The following is a 22307-nucleotide window of genomic DNA, read 5'->3' as shown; positions in this document are numbered from 1 at the left end:
AAGGCAATAAATAAAGGTTTGTTAAATTCGGGGTCCAAACCTAAGGGAATGAAAAATAATTTTGCAAATCAGGAAGCTTTGTAACAGATAACAGAGTACAGAAGTCTAGCTTTGGGGGGTAGTCCTTATCATCTTCTATTTCAGTCTGAGTCCCAACATTTAATTCTTTGAATCTCGTCCTTCCTTGGGGTTTCATGACTTAAAGACTGAAGGTAATGGGGAAGTGGGATAGAAGTCATTCTAGAGGCCTTGTCCCACTCTGCCTCTGAGGCTCTGGGCCTCCTAAGATTAGTTGGGGGAGAGAGGGCAAATACCTAAAGAAAGAATGTATTAATGTGTATTAAAGGTGTCTAAGTGACCTGCAGAGCTGGGGAGGGCCTCCGGAGGGTGGGGTTGAGGTGATTGCCTGGAGTAAGGCAGGCAGGGAGGGAGTTAGTGGAAGGAGGGTCTAAAATTCCAGCCTGGGCCTCCAGATGTAGTTTTCAGCTGGGCTGGGCTCTGAGTTCTGGGGGAGTCTCTGAGCGCCGCAGCGAACCCAGACGGCCAACGCTGAGCTGGCCTCCAAACTGGCCTCTAGGTGGAATTCTGGTCTCTCGGACAGTCCCGGACTTTGGGCCGTCTTCTGGTTTCCCTCCAGCTTTCTGGGATGGGTTCTGAGCCTGACTTTGAGCTCTGCGCTCCATTTCGGGCTCTCTGAATTGGGTTCTGCTCTGGCTGTCGCTAAGTTCTAGGTTCTGAGTTCTTCGGCAGGAGCTCGGCACGGACAGGAGTCGGGTGGCTGGGTCAGGATCTGCGGGTCTTGGCCGCAAGGAGCCCGCAGGGAGGGGCTGGAAACTCGGTCTTTTCCTCAGTTTGGGCTCCGGGAGACGGACTCAGCTTTCGGACCCCCCCCCGCCCCTCACCAGCTTTTACACTACTATTGGTCCTTCGGGAACCCTACGGCTGATGATTGGCTGATACGATTGCCAGTTCTAGTCCCGGGTTTATTAAGGAGAGCATCGGATTCAGGCGGAGGCTCCGGCGTCGGGGCCAGGAGCACTGCAGGTAGGACAGTTCGGAATTCCCGGTGGGGCCGGAGGGAGGAAGGGAGACCCGGGCGGGGTGGGGCTGTCGGGGTTGGGGGAGCAGGAGATCTGGGGACCCCGGGTTGGAGGTTTGAGGGCGCATGCACTGAGGGTCTGGGGAAGAGAGTTGGGGGCGGGGGACCTAAGAGGGACTGCACTGGAGGAGACCGGGATGGCGGGGGGCTCAGAAGACAGGTGAGGATGGGAGGGGGGGATTGCAAACTCAGCCCGATTCAGGGACTTTTTCCCAGCAGATCGTCTTCTCTGGCCACTTTGAGGAGAAGGGTCCCCGGGAGGCCCTTGAGGGGAGTGGGCTCTCAAAGCTGTTCCAGAAAGGATAGAGTAAGTAGTTGGGTGGGAAGGGTCCGCTCTGTTTTTATCGCCCCCAGTAGGGGAGGATACGATTATTCAACCTTGTGACTAGCTTGGGGGAGTGAGTGCGTAGGGAGAGATTGTTAAGGCTGAGCCTGAGAGAAGCAGGGGGCCGGCAAGGTCAGAAGTGCTTTGGAAGCCTCTGACCACGTCCCCACTTCTTGCTCAGGTAGGGAAGGAATTGCAGAGCTCTCCCAGGGACTGGTACCAGAACTCCCCTGCTCAGCCTAACTGATGCTTGGATTTCACCTTTTCCTCTCCCCCCCACCCCCCCAGCCCGGGAGACCGGGCCTGGAGAGGGGGGTGGCCCTAACCTCTCCGGAAACTGGGGCCTGGGAAGCAGCCCCAGGGGCCCTGAGAGACAATGGGCAGCGGATGAAGCCGCCTAGCTAGGAAGGAAGAATCTTTGTCCCTTCCGTCCCCTCCCACTCTCAGGGATAGTGAGGGAGCTCTAGGGGGGCTTGGGACATCAATCCCTGAATGGGGTGGGGCCTCGTTGAGAACATTTCCTACTGTCCTTCAAGCAGGAAGGGAAAAGCTGGGCTTTCTTCCTTTGATCCTCAGGTGGACAGCTTCTAAGACCTTTGGGCTCCTCCAAGGACTTAGGAACACAGGATTTAGAGTTGGAAAACTCAGGAAAAGCCTTCTAATCTACTCTTGGTGTTTAAAAAAAAAAAAAAAAAAAAAAAAAAGGAGGAATCTGCAGCCCAGGAATAAGGATGTTTGCTGAAAGTATTCAAATATGCAGATAGGAGATAGAGGCCTGTGGTAGCTGAAAACCGACCCCTAGCCCCTTTGGAAAAAATATCAGTCTTCAAATCCTAGTACTTTCTACCATTTATCCAAGATGGCACACCTAGCAAGTAAATTTGCCTCTTGAGCCTCAGTTTATCTTTCTGTAAATTGGGGATAACCACACTACTTAATTCTCAGATTGTTGAGAGGAAAGCACCTTATAAAACCTTTGAAGTATGAGCTGTTATAATTCCTCCCCTCATCAACAGTTAAGAACTTTCTTCCTCTTCCTTCCTCCTTCACCCCCCCCCCCAACTTGTCACCCAATGATAACAACAGTACAGGATCCCAAAATAGCTGGCAGGGCCCTGGGAGTCATGATGGCCTAATGAGGGGCTCTCAGGCAGCAGCATCCGGCTTTCTTGACAGCCTAGGGTAGGGGGTGGGCGTATGAAGCCATGGAGCCTGTTTACTAAAATGGGGCTCGGAGCCCACTCTGATACACAGAGGGACTGCTCCATAAAGTGATGGGGCGGGGAAGTGGGTGGAATCACATGACACTGATGGGCTGTGGTGGTGGGGACTAGAAGAGAAGAGCGGGCTGTGTTCTTCACACATACGGCACTGAATTCACAGAATCCTAGACTCTCAGGCCTAGGTGGGACCTCACTGCGATTAATTCCAAGTGATCCTGTAACCTCTACTCAAAGAACTCTTGTTTACTATTAGAAACAGCCCGTTCTATTGAAAGCCACTGACCCAGAGAGTCCAAATCTGGCCCATGAACTCCTTTTTCCTCCCCTCAACCTCAAATAGGCCCAGCTGTCACCGCCAGAGACCAATCAGCCCCAAGTATTTTTGGTTCTTTTCCTCTGGCCTTTGGCATCTGGTTTTGCTGAGCCTGAACCATCACCACTGTGGGGCAAGAGGGAGGTCCCTTCCTCTGGCCAGCTGAAGAAATCAGGGAGACTGGAACAGATAGACTTCTAGCCGGAGGGAAAGTGAATGGGGTCAGAGAATTAATTTGTTCAAGTGACATTTATTATGAATCTGTTAATTATATCTAGGGCCCTGCGCTGGGGATACAAGAGTCACCGTTTATGTAGACTTACAAAGCATTGCACATTATAATCCGGACCCTGCTCCCAAGGAGCTTCGAATATGACATCTAACTAGGCAGGAACAAGTAAACAAATAATTCTGCTACTAGGGAGTGTGAGGAGTGTGGAGAGGAGAGAGATGAAATCGTGGGCTGAGTCATCCAAGAGGCACATTCTTTCCTGCAGCTGGGTCAGTGGTTGGCACCTGAGCTGGCCCAGGTGAGAGTAGAGTTTACAGGGTGTCGGGGAGGATGACTCAACATCAGCATCCATCTCTTGGGTCTAGGGCCCCCCCTTTCCCTCTTGGTGCCTGCTTGTCCAGCTTTAGGGAGCTGGCTTGTTTCCAGATGTGACTGGAATGTCTGAACTATGTATCACCAGCTTGAACGGGGGAGGAGTCTCAGGACCCTGTTTTTTCTAGTGGCTCCAGCATTCCTGAACTCCCCCTGGGGAGGCAGGGTGGACCCAGGTCCCAAAGACTGCCTTCTTGACCCTGTGGCTGTTTGGGCCGCTCAGAGAGCTCAGGCTGCAGTTGCAAACAGATGTTCCAGCACCCTTGGCTTTGTACTGTATGCTCAGCTGTTCCTTTTGGCCCCCTCCCTGATTCTGGGCAATGAAGTCACTTCTTCCATTTCCAGGATGTTAGACTCACACATTGTTCCAGCTGGGAGGGCAGAGAGAGGACAACTTCCTCATACATACATAGGGAAAGTGGAGCCCAGAAAAAAAGGGAGGGACTCCCTGAGGCTGGTGCTGGAGGCAGGACTGGAATCCAGTTCCCCAGGGTCCCAGGCTGGAGCGTTCCTTCTCTCCTCTCTGATGAGAGTAGGAGACATAAGTGCCCTTGGAAGTTAACTCTCTTGGGAACACAAGGTTTCAGTGTTCTCTGCCTATAACCTTCTCACCCTCCCCTCTTGGATGCCTTATAATGACTCACTTGTAGAAAACCTCCCTAGTCCTTTCATCTTAGAATCGTGACATTTTAAAGCTGGGAGGGATCTTGGAAGCGGTCTGGCCAAACTCATCCCCCATTTTACATATGGGATACAGAGAAGGTGATTTAGTCAAGATTAAAGAATATTTAAGCATCTTATGGGCAATATAAATTTGCCAGGCACTGTGCTAAGTGCGTTTCAGATGTGACCGCCTTTGATTTCCTAAGCATATGGGTTTCCAGTTTTTCTGGGATCCTCTATTGAAATTCTGAGTCCAGTTTTACCTTCCTTGGACCCAGGAGACCAGTATCCCCAGGAAGTTACTTCCTTCTTTGGTCCAGAAGGTGACCCTTGCTGCTAGAGAAGGCGGTCTTCTTTCAAATCCCCAAAGTGTCCTCTCTTTGCTCTCCTCCTTGTGGGTCCCCCCAATACCGTTGCTCCCCTGATGTTTTTGATCTCTGGCCCAAAGGCATTCATTCTTTTCCTGCCATAGTAGGAAGGAAGTAGTTACATGTTCCTCTTGCTATATCTCTTAAAAACTTCCCTCACATCATTAGGTTTTAAAGTTGGAAGGGACCTTGAAGGTTATCTTGTCCAATCCCCTTTATAAAGGAAGAACCCGAGAAGGGAGGGTAGATGTGGATGCATCAAGATGACCTCAAGTAGGGTCCTTGTAAAGAGACTGAATTTGAATCCAAGGACTCTGACTCCCAATTGACAGTACCAGCAACATGGTTCTTATTTTTCAGAGGAGAAAATTGAAGCTCAGAATGATTAAAGGGTTTGCCCTTTAGGTAAAAGGCAAGAAACTATTGAGCCTGGACATGAAGTCAGGACTCCTAATGCTTAAGGGCTCTTTCTGGAGGTAGGAAGAACTGAGTTCATATGTGCCTTCATACTAGCTATGTGTTCCTGGGCAAGTCTCTTAACCTTTCTGCCTCAGTTTCCTCAACTGTAAAATAGGATAATTTTTATTTTAGTTTATTTTATTATTATTGTATTTTATTATATATTTATATATAATATTATATACATATAAGATTATATAATATTATTGTATTTATTATTATTATTATTTTAGTTTAAAAAATAATAGGCTTTTATTTTCAAAATACGTGTTTTCAACATTCACCCTTGCAAAATCATGTGTTCCAAATGGTTTTCTCTCTTTCCTCCACAGATAGGTTAAAGATATGCAATTCTTCTATACATAAAATAGGGATCATATTAGCACCTACTTCTTTGGGTGTAGATTGCTACATTATTCGAATGCCAAATGTATGCTTGCCAATAAGACTATTTTATGTTGTGGGGACTATATGAGATATTTATAAAAACAAAACAAAGCCATTTAACATACTTCCTAGGATAGAGGAAGAGCTTTATAAATGTTTTTTCCTCTTCTCCCCCAAACATATTGTGCTGTCCCCCAAAGAGATCAAACATTCAAGCATCATCATAGGAGTCAGATTTCTATCTGTGCCTTTCCACGCCTTTGACCCTGGCTACCTAATGGGGACACAAGTTTTTTGGTGTTCCTGCTAGCCTCAGCAGTAATAGTGTTGATAATAATAATTGGGATAGAGGGGGAGCATCTTGGGTTTGGACCTGTAATGTCATCAGTTTAGGGGATTTCTGGTGTGGAACCTCTGTCTACCCATGTTCTGTAACTTTTAATCTTAGAGAGTTTGCTGAGAAAATTTCTGAAAGTCTAACTCACTGAGAGGCATAAGGCACTTAACACATGGTCACACAGCTAGTAACAGACTCTTGTCTGATGCCCGGCCTTCTTGGCTTTAAGCCTGACTATTGGACCATGGTGCATCTTATTGCAGGGAGGTTTGGGGGGGACAAACCAAATCTGTGATTTAGTTGGAAACTGTTTATACAGATTGGCACCTGCTGTTCTCTGCCTGGGCATTGAGAATTAAGTGATTTGCCAAGAGTCATTTAGAATAATACTTTTTTCTCAAATGGGTGGCTATATGTAGGTAGGGGGGCTGCATCTGGTGATTGAGCTTCAGATTCAGGCTCTGCTGCTTGTGACCCTGAGCAAGTACTTTCCCCTTTCTGGGCCTCAGTTTCTCCATCTGTAAAGTGAAGGGATTGGACCTAATGGTCCCTTTGAATGTCAGATCTCATGATGATAGCTCCCATTTCCACATGACTTTGGAGCATGCAAAGTATTTTCTTTATAGTAAATCTTATGTAATAATTTTATTTTTAAATATTTTATAGAGAAGGAAATGGGAAGTTTCCTTGTTTTAGCTAGGAAATTCCAGATCTGGGAACTGAATCTAGGTTTCCTGATTCAAGTCAGTTGTTCTTGCTGCAATGGTCAAGGGCCCAGGATGGAGAGTGTGTTGTGAGCTCTAACTACACTTACTGTAGGTAAGGGTATAATGTATGGACATAGATGCACTTAAAAACTTTTTTTTTTTGCTCACTGAACCTTCTCAAGATATCTTGAGGTTTATTGGCTAGATTTCTCCTTAAACCAAAACCACTCTGACTCTCATTGATTGGCCAACACTAGGTCCCAAGCCAAGCCCAACTGGTCATTGTTCTAGTCCCAACTGACTCAGTGTAAATGTAAATAGTACTTGTTCAGGGTAACACAGTTAACAAGCAGCAGAACCTGAATCTGAAGCTCAGTTGCCAGATGCAGCACCCATACCTATATACAATGGCCACCCATTTGAGAAAAAAAATATATTATTCTAAATGATTCTTGGCAAATCATCTAACTTCTCAGTGCCCAGACAATTGGCCAAAAACCAGAACGTCTTCCTCTCCCAGATTTATTTATATGGTTTTGTTGACAAAGTAAAAGAGGCCATGTAAATCTCTCCAAGCCTTTCTGAAATCATCCCATTGATCATTTCTTATAAAACAATAATATTCCATTACTTTTGTATACCATAATCTATTCAGCCATTTCCCATTGGGTTTCCACTCAGTTTCTATTTCTTTTCCGCTACAAAAAGAACTGCTACAAACATTTTTGTACATGTGGATCCTTTTCTCTTATTGTATGATCTTTTTGGGATATGGGCCCAGTTGAGACACTGCTGAATCAAAGGGTGTGCACAGTTTTTTAACTCTTTGGGCATCAATTCCTTCATTTTACAGAGGAACAAAATGAAGTTTAAAGAAGCTAAGTGAATGTCTTCAAGATCACACAGGTAGTAAATGGTTCAGAGCTGGGATATGAAGTGGGGTCTTTTTGACTCCAAATCCAGGGTTCTTCCCTCTCTTCAGAACGCTGCCTCGGGCCAAAGAGCCCCTGGGCCTGGAAGCTGAGGAAGGGGCCTATGAAGACTCTACAGCTCCAGGGGAGAAGGCAGTCTGGGCAGAATCAGGGATACGCATTTTGTTACTTTGCTGGCCTAGGCTAATTCTTTTTTCTCCCACTTTTCTACAGAGACAATGGCCAAGTTTGCTATGAACCAGAACCTACCAGGTGAGAGGAACTGGGGGCAGGGAAAATTTCTTTCTCTTCCCCAGGGGCTAAAGTGGTTGGGCTGGTGAAAAGGGCAAGGAAATTCCTGATTACAGGAGGGAGACTGGTGGGGAAGTGGTTGTTCAGATACTGCCAGCAGGGCATCCTCGGAGCTGTCCTGGATATGGGTGACCTCTGGGTTCGCCCTCCCCCTGACCTTGGGGTTTGCTCCCCAAACACTTGAGTCTGACCCCATGTCTTTTTTTTTTGAGCTGTGGCCCTGCTAGTTCTGAACCCTGTATCTTTCCCCTCCAGACCTGGGAGGCCCCTTTCTATACAAGGACCAGGATGGTGGGGCTCGAAGCCCATACTCAGTGGAGACTCCTTATGGCTTCCAGTTGGACCTGGATTTCCTGAAGTATGTGGAGGATATTGAGAGTGGGCAGGGCCTCCGTGGCAGAGCCCCACTGCCCACCCGTCGACCCAGGGGCCCTCGGCCTTCTGGCCCCCGAAGTCCCCGTAGCCCAGGACCCTGGACCTCCACCGAGTCTTTAGCCAGTGAGGACGGACGGGTGCCATCCCAGGGCCTGGGGGAGCCTGGGGGAAACTTGTCCCTTGCTCCAGGACCTCCCCTCAGCCTTGGTCTCCTGCCTCCACCATCACCTCGAACGGCCTCAGGGAGAAACCCCCGTGTGGAGAAGACCCTACTGGAGACGAGTCGGCGGCTGGCACAGGAACAGGAGCAGGTACCCGCTGCTCCTGGACTCGTCCCTGGGCCAGGCTGGAAGAGTCCCCTGAGCTCAGGCCGCAGCAGCCCTGCGCCCGCTGCCAGCCCGGCCCAGCTGCAGCACGTCCGGGAGCAGATGGCGGCTGCTTTGCGACGACTCCGAGAGCTGGAGGGCCAGGTGAGGTCTCTCCCTGCTCTGCAGCAGCAGCTGCGAACCTTGCGTGAGGAGAGGGCCCGGCTGATACAGGCAGGACACCAGCTGGGCCCCGAGCCCGAGCCCGAGCCTGAGCCGGACGCCACAGCCCGGCCTGGCAAACTGGCTGAGTTACGCCGGCTGACCGAGAGACTGACCACGTCAGAGAGGGGGACCAAGGCCCGCACACAAGCCCACGGGCCGTCCTGTGACGCGGGCGTGCTGGCGGTGCCCGACACCCGAGAAGCGGGCACTCTGGTGGTGCTGGAGACCCGGGAGGTGGGTGTGGGGGTGGCATTGGAGACCCGGGAGGCGGGCACCCTGGCAGCACCCAAGACCTGTGAAGGGGGCATGCTGGCGGTGCCTGAGACCCACGAGGCAGCCACGTGGGTGACAGAGGAGCTTTTGGGAGTGCCTGATGCTGCTGAACGGGAGCTAGAGCTGCTGAGAAGCAGCCTGGAGCACCAGCGTGGGGTGAGTGCCTTCCTGCAGGAGCGGCTCCGGGAGCTAGAGGCACCTTCGAGGGCACAGCAACATGAGGTGGCCACACAGACGCCCAGCCCCCTGGAACGGGGGGCCCTGGCTGACAAGGGCACGCAGGCCGAGCCGGGACCCTCGGAGCCCGGTATTGGAGAGGCTGCCCTGAGTGGCTACGGGGCTCCAGCTCAGCAGAGCAGGGTCACAGCTCAGCCTGGTAGGTCTGTCTTCCCTCTTACCTGGCTGTGGGGACGTGTCTGAGGGGGATACCTGTTCAACAAGCTCCCTTTGTCTTCAGGTACCCTCAGATCCATCATGAAGAAGCGAGATGGGACGGCGGAGCCCAGCTCTGGTCCTAAGAGCCTGCAGTTTGTGGGCATCCTCAATGGAGAGTGAGACTCTAGAACCCAATTTCCCCCTGCTAAGCTCTGGGTTCCCTCCTGGTTCCGAGTTAATGAGCATGGATTTGAAATCAGAGGCCTGGCTTCCAGTTCTAGCCCTTGTATTCACTAGGGGTGTGATCGTGAGAAAGTCCCTTCTCCCCTCTGACCATGGCGTCCTCCTCTACAGAATGAGGGGCTTGGTCTAGACAACCTCAGAGGTCCAACTCCAAGTCCTGTGAGTCAGGGTCTGACTTGCCCTGGCTTAGATCCGGCTTTTCCCCTTGCTCCAGGCTGTAGCTTCTTTCCATGACTCAGACGGGGAATGGGCCTTCATGAACAGTGGTTTCCTTGTCCCTGGAGAATGGAATCACTCTTCAGGAAGGTTGAGCAGTGCAGGTGTCAGGCCAGAAACATTACATGGCACGCCTGGAGTTTAGTTTGGGATTCTGGGCACTCGGGGCTGGGTGACTTCCATGCCCCAAAGCTTCTCCTCTTTGACTTCCTCCACCCACAAGCCCTTCTCCCATCAGGTATGAGAGCTCCTCATCCAGTGAGGAGGAAGAGGAGGAAGACAGCGAGTCAGAGCCAGGGGACCCCGAGGACTCCTCAGATGAGAGCGCTGGCTCTGCCGGCCCTTCCCCCCCTCCCTCCCCAGTGAGTGGTCCTTCTGCTGTCCAGGACCAGCCAGAACCTGCACATGATGCCCCTGACAGCCGGGAGAAGTGAGTAGGGGTGAAGGGAAGAGTAAGTCAGTTTTGTTCCATCTCTGGGAAGGTCTCCATCCTACCCAAAGTCTTCCTCTGCTCCCTTTCCAGCCCTTAAGGAGTCTCTTCTCTGTACCTTAGGGACCCCTTCTTTTCCTTGTTTCAGATTTGAGCTGAGTCCCCGCCTGAAGGAAGCCTGCTTGGTGCTCCAGAAGCAGCTGAACCAGCCCAGGGGTGGCCGGGACCGAGAAGGGGTAAGTTCTCAATCGCCCCGGACCCCTGCCATCCAGGCTCGGAGGAAGTAAGCAGCAGCATGGGCAAACTCTCCTGTCATTCTCTGCTTATCATCTGCCTTCACAGGCTGCTGGCACTTCACGCCTGGTGCAGCAGGAATGGTTTCGTGTGTCCAGCCAGAAGCACTCCCGCCCCGGTCCCGTGGCAGCCCTCCTGGCCACTTTGAAAGCACAGTCTCCAGCCTTGTTGGCTCATGTTGTCAACCTGGCCGATGGGAATGGCAACTCGGCCCTGCACTACAGCGTCTCCCATTCCAATTTTGACATTGTGCGCCTGCTGCTGGATACTGGTCAGTGGGGCCTGGGGCCTGGGGCCTGGTTTGAGGCATGGAGAGCAGGGCTGGGAGTTGGTCACAGGGCCCTGCAAGTCCAGTCTAGCTGGAAGTTGTAAAGGGTTTCCACAGAGTATGTACTTAGGGTCTGGCCATTCTAGTTCCTGAGGGTAAAGGGGCCACCCAGGTCTGAGGGGAGAGACAGAAAACAGTTCAAGAGTCAGGGCCAGAGATGAAAGTAGGAGATATAGCTAGTCTGGTCAGAAGGCTGAAAACTGGGGTTTACCACACCTGTCACTGCTTTTTTGGGGGGGCTTCATTCCATCAACCAGTCTCCTTTGAATAGCCATTCATGATGTGGAAGAGGCGTGATTCCTTTTTGCCATTTGGAAGTTCACTTCTCTGGGAAGGGAGATGGGATCTGTACAAGAATATAGAATCCAATGCTCAAATGTGTTGTGATTCAGACTCAGGGATCCAGGAATTCAGAGGGGATCCATGACGGTCTCTGCATTATTCAGACCTTAAGGGTTTCTGGATGAATCAGATTCATAGAGCCAGAAAGGAATTTTGGACTCTCTAGTGCAATCCCACTTCTCAAACAAGAGTTCTCTTTATGATCTCCTGAAAAAGAAACCCTCCACTTCTGCTTAAATAATTCCAGTGCCCAGGAACTCACTACTTAGAAGAATCTTTGAATTCAGAAATGGAAAGGAGCATTCAATTCAAATTAAATAACATACTCCAGAGGAGCCGTTTTCCACCATTTTTGAACATGGGATGTATGATGAGGGAGGGGGAACATGTTTATACTTCTTTAGGGGAAACATGTAGCGGCTGTATCAGAAAGATTGTAACCCAGAAGAAGCGGATCAATCCATTCTCTGAAGGGAGGGACTAGCAAATGTAAAGCTTCTCCCACTTCTGTGCCCAGGGCTCCCTGTTCTTGCAAAGGAGTGGAACCCACTTCTGGCCAGAAACATTAAGATGATTCCTTAAGATTCTTTTTTAATAAATTTTCCTCAATATCTGAAAAAGAAATTAAATTCAACTAGGATTTATTAATTATCTAGTATATGTCAGCTATTTTATATGGTAAAAACACAAGGACAAAAATGAAACCATCCTTTCTGTCAAAGACTTTACGTTGCAGTGGGGAGACAACACATACCATGAAAATTAAATATGAAATTTATATCATTGATTTCTGGGGAGGGCACTAGCAAATGAAGGGATGAAGATAGCTTTTATTTGAGGTGAAATGTGAACTGAACTTCCAGGGAAGCTAGAAATTCTGAAAGGAGACAGTGAAGAGGGAGACCAACTGAGGCTGGAAATGGAATGAGTTTTGGGAGAATTTCTAATAAGTCAGTGTGACTGGATTGTAATGTGTGGGAAAGAAAGAAAATAGAATGTGCAATAGGCTTGGAAAGATGGTTTGGAGCCAGTTTCCAAAAAGCTTTAGGAGCCAAATAAGTTTTAAATATCACATGGTCTCACTGAGGCAGCTGGATGGTACAGTGGATAGGGAGCTGAACCTGAATGTAGCGAGACCCATCTTCTTAACTTCAAATCTGGCCTCAGACCCTTCCTATGATTCTGACCAATTTACTTAACTCTGTTTGCATCAGTTTCCTTATCTGAACAAAGAACTGGAGAAGAAAATGACAAATCACTCCAGTATCTCTGCTAAGAAAACTCAAAATGGAGTCACGACAGGTCGGGCATGATGGAAAAATAACTGAACAACAACTGAAAGTTCAGCTGAGCTCACAGAAGTGAGAGAGCCCAAATGTGAACGAGGGAGAATGTAGAGCTGGAAGGAACTATTTGGGTTACCTAGTCTAATCCCAGTCTCCCCAAGGTACACAGATAGAAGAAACTAAGATCCAGATATGTCAGTCAGGGCTAGATTTATAAACCAGGCTTGTGAGATGCCTGTCCAGTGTTCACTTATTTAACAGATGGGGAAACTGAGGCTGAGAAGAGGGAAAGGACTTGGACATATCAAAAAATTTAAATGGGCCTCAGTGAGCATCTAATCCAACCTTGAATCAAAAGAAATTTCCCACTATAACAAATAAATATAACATATAGAAATGGTTATTGAGTTTCCTTTTTTAAGTCTCTAATGAAAGGAAATCTACTCCCTCTAGAGGCACCCCATCCCTCTGTAGGATGGCTCTACCCCTTAGGAAGTTTTTCCTGACATCAGACCTAAATTTGATTCCTTGCAACTTCCACCCATTGTTCCTGGTTCAGACTTTTGGGGCCAAAGGGAACAAATCTAATCCTTTTTCCATACAGCAGCCCTTCAAATACTTGAAAGCAGCCATAATGGCCACTTGAGCCTTCTTTCCTTTAGAATAAGCGTACATAGGTTCTTTAAGTGATCCTCTTCTGATGTGGACTTGAGGCCCTCCCTCATCTTGATTGTCCTCCAGAAATTCCAGTTTTTCAGTGCTCTTAGACTATGGTGCCCAGAATGAAACTGAGCTTCAGAAGAATTTTATGAGGACAGGGGACGGTGGGACTATCACCTGGCTGCTGCTATCATCAGGGTAGGCCAAGACACACTGCTTTTATAGCTATTTATAAGACAAATGTATATACATTTATATATAATTTTATAATTTATACATTATATAATTTATAGCTATTTAGAAGACATTTATATCGTGTCTTCAGTCCTCCTGGCCCCATTTGGGGTTTTCTTGGCAGAGATACTAGAATGGTTTGCCATTTCCTTTTCCAGCTCATTTTACAGATAAGGAAACTGAGACAAATAAGGTTGCCCAAAATCTCAGAACTAGTAAGTATCTGAGGCTACATTTGAACTGAGGTCTTCCTGCTTCCAGATCTGGTGTTTTCTCCACTGTGCACCTGGTTGCCCCTGCAGTCCTCTACATCAATCTTTTTTCAAAATAACTACTATCTATCCATGTCTCTTACCTTTTTCATCCTAGTGATTTTTTTTTTTTTTTGGTACCGAAGGTTAAGACTTTTCATTTATCTCTATGGAATTTTATCTTATTAGATTTAATCCAGTGTTTTAGCCTCCTAGAAGTTTTTTAGATCCTGACTGTCATCCACTGTGTTAATTCTGCCTCTCAGTTTTGTGTCACCTGCAAACCTGATGAGCATGTCATCTGTGTTTTTATTTAGGTCATTATAAAAATGTTAAATAGCACAGGGCAAGGAAAGATCCTGTGAGTCCAATCATACAACCAGTTCTGAGGCCATTGGATTGGATTATCATCTAATCCATCTTTTTTGCATCTTCTGCACTTTATCAAAAATGTGGGTGAAATCTAGGCAAACTACCCTTATAATATTATCATCCACTAGTTTAATAATCCTGTTTTTTTTTAAAAGGGAAGCTAGGTGGCACAGTAGAGATAGTGCCAGGTCTTGAGTCAAAACCATCATCCTGCATTCAATTCTGGCCTCGGATATTTACTGGCTTTCTGATCCTTGGAAAATCACTTAATCCTGTTTACCTGAATTTCCTCATCTATAAAATGAATTGGAGAAGAAAAAGGCAAACTAGTCCAGTATCTTTGCCAGGAGAACCCCAAATGGGATCACAAAGAGTCAGTGATTGAACAACAAACAAGAAAAGGAAACAAGACCAGTCGAGCCATGACGAAACCACCATGCTGGCTTTTTTGTAATCACTGCTTCCCTTTCTAAATGTTAGCCAAAAATGTCTTTAATACTCTATTCTAGATTCTTCTCAGGAATCTGAATCCAATTCCTTGGCATATCATTTATGGATTCCATTCTCTTTCTGTGATAATTGGGACAGTAATTGCCCTTTTCTCACCTTGTTTACCTTTCCCATTTTCCATGATCTTTTTAAATGTTGTTAACAGTAGCTCAGTCATCACATCTGCCCATTCTTTCAGAACCCAAGGATATTGTTCTTCAGGACCAGGACTCGATTTCATTCAGGGCAATTAAGTGCCCTCTTACTAGTTCCCTACTTATCTTGTATCACAATTATAATAGCCATTTTCATTCTGCTGTTTTCAGTGAAGCCCAGGTCTCCCAATTTCTAGTTCAGTACTCTGTTGGGTATTTATTGGTGCCATATCTCCATCTCTATACTTATCTCTTTCTTAGTATAGAACTCCAGTCTTCCAGGTAGGTCACAGTGAGATGCTTTATATTCTTTGGTCCTGCAGTGGCAATCAGGGTTCCTTGGGAATCTTTAGGTTAACCTTGGGGAGCTTAAGGCAGCTGGAGATACATTTGGGTACATTGTGCTAAAGTGGAAAGCCTTAAATATGGAGTTAAAAGAACTGGGTTTTAGTTCTGGATCAGCTATTTATGATCAGAGGTTTAGAGCTAGAAAGTTTAAAACTCAGATGTCCGCAACCATCATCTAGCCCCCAACTTCTTAAACTGTGAATCAAGACCCCACATGTGGTCTTGTAACTGATTGTAGAAGCTGCAAAATTATGATTACCAGTATTTGATTTGTATAACTATTTTACATACCTATATGCTTGCAGTCACATACAATTTTCTTGGATGAAAAGAAGTCACAAGTAGAAAAAGTTTAAGCAGTCCTGATCTAATCTCTTCATTTTACCCTATCTGCAACTCATTTCCCCTGTGTCTAATGAGATACAGGAGGGTTTGGACTCAAATTCTCTTTTAGCTCCAATTCCTATTGTCCTGTGTTTTGAGTCCTTGCTCAGCTATTTACTAACCATGGATAAATCACTCTGAGCCTGTTTTCTTAGCTGTACAATCCAGATAATAAAACACTCATTGCCTACCTTTGAAGAGATCACTTTGTAAATCTTAAGGCATGATGGAAATGGGAATTATTTACAGAATCCTGATATCATCCATACTTTTCCACTTGTAATCCTATGATGTTGGTACAACCCGTGTGCTGATTCCTGTAGCCCTCACTTATCCATGTATGAGTGGGTTTTCTTAAGATCTGCTGAAAGAAGAAATTCCCTTTCCTCCAAGAATCCCAGGGCTGTGAATTGCAGTCCTTAGGGTAGAGACTTCTTAGCACTTTGCCCATTGAGGCCCTTAGCTTGGTATGCCACCCAATGGTACTAAAAGTATTGGGAACTCTCCCTGGTGCTGACATAGTTTCCTGCCAATCATCATACCTCATTTGGGTTCACTGTTCCCTTATCTCTGCTCTTCCATGACTCTTTTCCCCTAAGATTCACTGATTCATGCAAGCAACAAAAATTGATTTTGCCTAATATCTGCAAGTCATTGTGTTGGACCCCAAGATACAAAGATAAAAAAATGACCTGGTTATTTGTCTCAAGTCGCTTCCATTCTGCTAAGCAGCATGGGATTTAAGGGACCTCAATCTTTTTTGTTTTGTTTTCCTTTTGTAAATCTGAGCTTAAATACCGAATAGCCTGAATTTGCATATACATAATAGAAAAAGAGGATTGTACAGGAAATTGCAGAACTTTGTCATATTCAATTTACATTTCTTTTTAAATATGTAGCGGAGTTCATTCTATAGCTTTCAAATCTATCCTTGTCTTTTTATTTTTCCTCTTGTTTCTTCCTCCTGTTCTTTGAATAAGAGCTCCAATCTCAGGGCTAGTTAGGGCCCTAATTTTACTGTGAGACAATTGAGGCTCAGAGAAAAGAAAGATTATTTTGACCTTGTCCTTTATTCAAGAACTTCAAATCTCCTGCTATATTACTGCATCTTGCCTTCCTCCTACTGTGTGATGAAGCTTATATTCTTGTCTGGTTCCAGCCTGTGTTGTGTGCTCAATATCTCCTTGGCCTTCAAGATGGTATGAGCAAAGACACAGTGATAAGCAGTCTAATTAATTGGACTGGGATGAGTAGAGGAGCATATGAGAGGAACTCTGGATAGAGGCCTGGGTATGGAATCAGTAAGACCGGGAAACAAATCTGGCATCTGACACTTAGTAGTATTGTGACATGTTCGTCATTCTCTGAGTGACAGTTTACTCATTCATAAAATGGAGATGATAACATCTGTAGTATCTTCTGCACAGGGTTGTTTCAAAGCTGAGATGAGATAATGTGTATTAAGTGATATATAAATATCAGTAATTATGTAAACGGAAGTAATATGAAAAAATAGATGGGTAGATTGATCTTGGAGGGCTTTTAATTCCAGTGTTAGTTTACATTTTATTTGTTAGAGTGTCTAGGAAGGTGCAAGAGAGCTGCATGAGGAAGATCCAATCAATCATTGCCTCTTTAATGTGTCAGAAGTTGTGCAAGGCACTGGAACTAAAGAGACAAAAATCAAACTGTCTCTGTCTTCCTGAAACTGTCTCTATCTTCCACAGAAGAATCCTGTTATTTAGTGTCTAGAGCCTGGCAGAGATGATTGCAATACTTGAGAAAGGGTAGGTCCTAAAGCTGGGAATCTCTTGCCAACATTCATATACCTTATGTTATCTTGGACACTTCAGTATTGGAATTCTGCCAAGTTTAGTCCTCGGGGCCTCTCCTGGAGAAGGCACTGTTTTTGATGTCGGGGGCCATAGTCCCTGCCCTCAGGGAGCTTATAGTCTATGGGGGTAAGGGAGAGAATATGAACACATATAGGACACAAACATAGCTAAAAATAATACAAATGGAGACAAGGGAAAATCCAGGTGATGTTTTTTGGGAAAAGCTGAGGTGGGAGGGAATACTTTCTGCTGGGAAAGCTTCATGAATGACACCCGAGTTGATTCTTGAAGGATGAGGATTTCAACAGGCAGGGGTGAGGAATAAATACAGAAGGCCTGCACTCTGCTTAGCAAAGGATGGCAGGTGGGAGTTTGGGGAACAAGCTGCCAGTTGTATAGAACATGGACAGTGAAGGGGAAGAATAAAACTGGAAGAACTGGAAAAGTATGTTGGAGCCACAGCGAGGTGGCCCTTTTCCTCACCAGGATAGATGCCCTCCCTACGTGCAGAAAGGATTTGTTATAGCTCTTATTCTCTGGCAGTCTGCTTCCTGTCCCCATGTCAGATCTTTCCCTAACAGCAGTTTCTCCCCTGCCTACAGCACGTCCAATTCCTTCACCCTCAAAAACCCCGATTTGGTCCTCCCATCCTTGCTAACTATGGTCTCATGTGGATAGGATGTGTTTATCTTTTTGTGGATAAACTTGAAAAGGAGTAAATCCATTTTACCCTCTGGTTTCCAACCTCATCATTCAATCAATATTGGGCTTTACAAAGTTAACCAAAGATCTGATCAGCTCCCACCTATTCATTCTTTTTTTTTTTTTTTTTTTTTTTTTTTTTTTTTTTATTTAATAGCCTTTTATTTACAGGATATATACATGGGTAACCTATTCATTCTTAATGCTGATGATTCTCAAATCTAATTAACCAGCCCTAACCTCTCTGCTGACCTTCAATCTCACACTTTTAAGTGCCTATTGGACAGCCCAAACTGGATGTTCTACATTCATTCTAAACTCTTTACGTCTAAAATAGAACATTATGCTTTCCCCAGACTCTTCCCACTCCTTCCTCCTAACTTTCCCATTACTTGGAAGTACCATCATCCTCCCAGTGACTCAGACTTGGCTCAACATTATCTTTACTCCCCTTAGTCCCTACCCTATCTGTGGCCAAGGCCTGAATGGTTTTACATTGATTGCATCTCTGGAATATGCTCCCTTCTGAGTCCCAGCACTAAGGCATAGTGGCAATTTCAGAGCAAACCAACCATAGCATGCTTCATCCTCTTGGCCCCAGCTTGCTGGACAGAATTATTCTGGGTTTCAGTTTCTGTTTGCAAATTGAGGGAGCTGAATTAGACGGTCCAAGATTCCTTACTGGGAGAATTTAGGCATCTTAGGGGCAGCTAGATGACATAGTGGATAGAGCATCAGCCTGGAGTCAAGAGGACCCGAGTTCAAACACTTCCTAGCTGTGTGACCCTGGGTTAAGTCACTTAACCCTAATTGCTTCCAAAAAAAAAAATTTAGGCATTCTGTCTCAGGTGGCTTCCAGTTTCCCAACTTGTATAGTAGTTAATATTTATATTTCAAGGTTTGTAAAGTGCTTTTAAAGGACTCTCGTTTGTCCCTGAGAATAATCCTATGAAAGTAGATGCTGCCATGATTTCTATTTTGCAGATGAGGAAATTAAGGTTGAGGTTAGATTAGTTGCCCAGGATCACATAGCTATTGTCGGAGATAGGATTCAAATGCAGATTTTTCTGACCTCAAGCCTGACCCTCTATCCATTCTTCTATCTAAACTGTTTAAATTTTTCATGTTCTCCCAAAATACTCAAAATTAGAAATTTCTTTGGTTATTTCTTGAAAATACTAACAAGGTCAGGAATTACTTGTAATTGTAACTTGGCAAACATCTGTTTGCTCAGGAAAAGTATGAATATGATAGGTTTTGACAAGGGAAGGAGTCCTGGATATGGTTGGGGTTTGTAGGGAGATGAAAGTACTTAGCTTGAATTCATCCCCACTTTAAGCAGCTCTAGTGTTAGTTTTTAGTCATCTTTCCCTTCCAGTGGTTACCTACTACTTCACTATCCAACTTTTCTAGGGCCATCTCCACCCATGTTATCAGATACCTTTGCTGAATGCTGTGGATTCTGGCTGTGTGCTCATTGAGGGGCAAGTGAAGCCCATGTGACCACTTCTGTTAGGGATGTTCTAAAGGGGTTTCATGCTTTGAAGAAATTGGAAAGTTATTTTCCAACTCCAAGACTCCATAGATATTCCTTATATGTTGAGGGAGGCTCAGGTAGCTCTCACTGCACTTTAAATTGGTAACAGGGCAAACCAGTATCTGGCACATTGCCCAGGATGGAACTTGGAGAAGCTGAGAGAGAAGGCATTAAAATTACACAACTTGGTTTGAACTGATATTAACTAGAAAGAACTTAAGTATTCCAACCTCTTTTTCCAATCCACTTTTCTGGTGGGGAAAATGGTGCGAATGAGGCAATAAGGTTGGTCACAGTATTAACACTTGGATTCATGACCCATACTTATGGTTGTTTGTCTTCAAGGATTGTGTGAGAGGCTGGAGAGGACAGGTGTGAAATAAAAGGACAAGAACTATTACGGTAACCCCATTGTCTTTTTTCTCTTGCAGGAGTGTGCGAGGTGGATCATCAGAACAGAGCAGGGTATACGGCCCTTATGCTAGCTGCTCTGGCCTCTGTGGATGGAGAGGATGACATGGATGTAATTAGGAGGCTGTTCAGCTTGGGAAACGTCAATGCTAAAGCCAGCCAGGTGAGCTCCCATCCCTGCTTTCAGGAGGGCCCACAATCTCAAGGAAACCAAACAAGTTCACTCAGGCTGCTCTGGGGTGTCCAGGCTAACAGAATTTTCTTATTCTGAGTGGGTGACTATCCTTGGTCCCAATTTAGTTTGTTTCCCTCTGAGCCGGGATAGGTGCTCCCGGCCAGGCTTTATCCATGATTTCTCCAGGCAGGGCAGACAGCCTTGATGCTGGCAGTGAGCCATGGCCGGCAGGATATGGTGGCTGCCCTGCTAGCCTATGGGGCTGACGTGAACCTGCAGGATGAGGAAGGCTCCACAGCCCTGATGTGTGCCAGTGAACATGGACGTGTGGAGATGGTAAAGCTCCTTCTGGCCCAGCCAACCTGTGACCAGGCCGTCTTGGACAACGTAAGGCTGGGACCTGTATGATGGGGGAGAAATGGGATTCAAAACACCAGCTTCTAACTTGCCCAGAAGTCCCATGTTCCTTTCTTAACCTTTCTTTCTTCCTGGGATCACTGTGGGGCCCATCATGTCACTCCCTCCCTTCTTGAGGCTACAAGGAGTCTTGTCTACCCTCAGGAATTGTCAGAATAGGTCTTAATCCCTGATTAGCATGTCCCAATTCTTTTCCCCCCTACAAAGGAAGGCACTAGTGCACTGGCCATAGCCCTGGAAGCTGGACAGGAAGAAGTTGCTGCCCTGTTGCATGCACACTTAAGCTCTGCTAAACCAGGGCCTTTGGTAAGCCATCTTTCCGTGAACCCTCCAAAAATTCTCCCAGCACCCACTACTATCAATAATATCCTGTGGAGGCAAGAAAACAAGACAGATTGTATTAAGTGCTTTGGGACTTTTATTAAGAATAGGGCAAACTGGAAAAATGAAGTCAGGAGTACTTATAATTATATATTATTAATTATTACATATTAATTATATTATTATATTAATATATATTATATATTAATTGTCAGAAAAAGTCACAGAAAAAGTGAAGAAAGGTAGGATATTTGGCAGTGGAAGGGGCGAATGTGGAGCATTATAAAGACACGATAGCACTAGCAAGTGGCTAGATCAGGGTGGATTAACATAGGGAGTCTTAAAGTTTTCTAGGTATAGTCACTAAAACGGTGCTCACTATTTGGGAATTATTTGGTAAAGTTAGTAGCTATTATCTTGTACATCCAGATGGCATTGTAACAATATACCTAGAAATAGAGGAAAAGAGGGGAAGCTATGGGAAACGCTGAAAATAAAAGGGTAATAGAATAAATCTCTTCTAGTATCACAGAATATAGGTGAGAAATATTTCAAAATCAGTCTTTTAAAATGAAGTGAAAATTTTTAAGGTTAGGAGACATTTAAACATCTTTTAAGCAAAGGAGCAGCAGTGAAGGGGAAGAAGTTGAGACATCACATCTGGATTGGGTCCTAAAGCAGAAGAGGATGGGAGGGAAAGAGATTTGATACTGGTTTAACAATTAAGCCCTGGGCTAGTACATGAATAGGTTTAAGATATTTAGAGGGTGAAAAGGATCTTTCCCGTTTCCTTCCATTCACAACTATAACCCTCTCTTCTAGACACCACCAGCTTCTCCCGATTCTGATAGCGACACTGACAAGTGTTCTGAGAGCAAGCAGGACGACGCTGGCCCTATGGGATTGGCCACATCATCTCCCTGGTCCCATACCAGCTAAACATAATTTGATGCTCTGTTCTCTTTCTACTAACCCACACAAGAGGATAGCCTGAACCTGTATAGGCTCCCAATTAGTGGCCCACAAAGCACCTTAAAATGAAAAACCTTTATAAACAGGGGGAGCAGGCGCAATTGAATTCAAAGTTCCTCGATTGGAAGATGGAAGTGAAGTAGCTCAGGGAAGGGTGAAAGTCACCCCCGCAATAACTTTGCTTTCCCCAGTCCCAGCCTTTTAACATGGCAACAATTCTACCAGAATAGTCCCAAGAATTATGGTCGGCGTTCTTCTCATGCTGTGAACTTCTAGTTTCCCCCAAGCACTCAAAAAACGATTCATTCTCAGTTCCTGTCCAACCCCAAGCCCTGCAGCCACTACACAGATTCAGAAAGGGAGAAAGGATGATGGCAACACAGAGCACACCAAAGCACAGCACTTGTGTCTCACGGCAAGATCGGGCAGGTCCATTTCTCCACAAAAGGTCTCTTCAGCTTCGGACCCTACAAGGCACAACTATCTACAATCCTCGGCCTAGAGCAGGGGTTGGGAGTAGCAGGGCCCGCGCTGTTCTGAGGGGGAGGTTCCCAATACCCTCTGGGAAAACAACATGTACCAATAAAGACGCGGTTATCTGGCTCTGCTTCCTGGTGTCTGTTTTGGGGAGAGGAGGGATTGCA

The 22307-nt window shown here is 45.9% G+C and overlaps 1 protein-coding gene across 3 annotated transcripts; it reads left to right on the top strand.

Moving 5' to 3' along the window:
• The first annotated feature begins 484 nt into the window (after positions 1–484).
• On the top strand, positions 485–22265 carry KANK3 (KN motif and ankyrin repeat domains 3). 3 transcript variants are annotated; one of them, XM_031948297.1, is made up of 12 exons: positions 485–1044; positions 1319–1406; positions 7631–7669; positions 7964–9262; positions 9344–9437; positions 9959–10150; positions 10299–10386; positions 10493–10715; positions 19799–19941; positions 20140–20340; positions 20578–20676; positions 21514–22265. In XM_031948297.1, exons 3-12 carry the CDS (start codon positions 7636–7638, stop codon positions 21628–21630), a joined length of 2490 nt encoding a protein of 829 aa, XP_031804157.1. In that variant the 5' UTR covers positions 485–1044; positions 1319–1406; positions 7631–7635; the 3' UTR covers positions 21631–22265. The 3 variants fall into 3 exon arrangements, with proteins under 3 accessions (XP_031804157.1, XP_031804158.1, XP_003760932.2); XM_031948298.1 differs by having other exon boundaries at positions 1316–1406; XM_003760884.4 differs by lacking the exon at positions 1319–1406.
• The last annotated feature ends 42 nt before the right edge of the window (positions 22266–22307 follow it).

Source organism: Sarcophilus harrisii, chromosome 1 (assembly GCF_902635505.1).
Source record: "Sarcophilus harrisii chromosome 1, mSarHar1.11, whole genome shotgun sequence".
Lineage (NCBI taxonomy): Eukaryota > Metazoa > Chordata > Mammalia > Dasyuromorphia > Dasyuridae > Sarcophilus > Sarcophilus harrisii.
The sequence above is the reverse complement of the archived record's forward strand: the minus strand, read 5'-3'. Positions and strand labels throughout refer to the sequence as shown.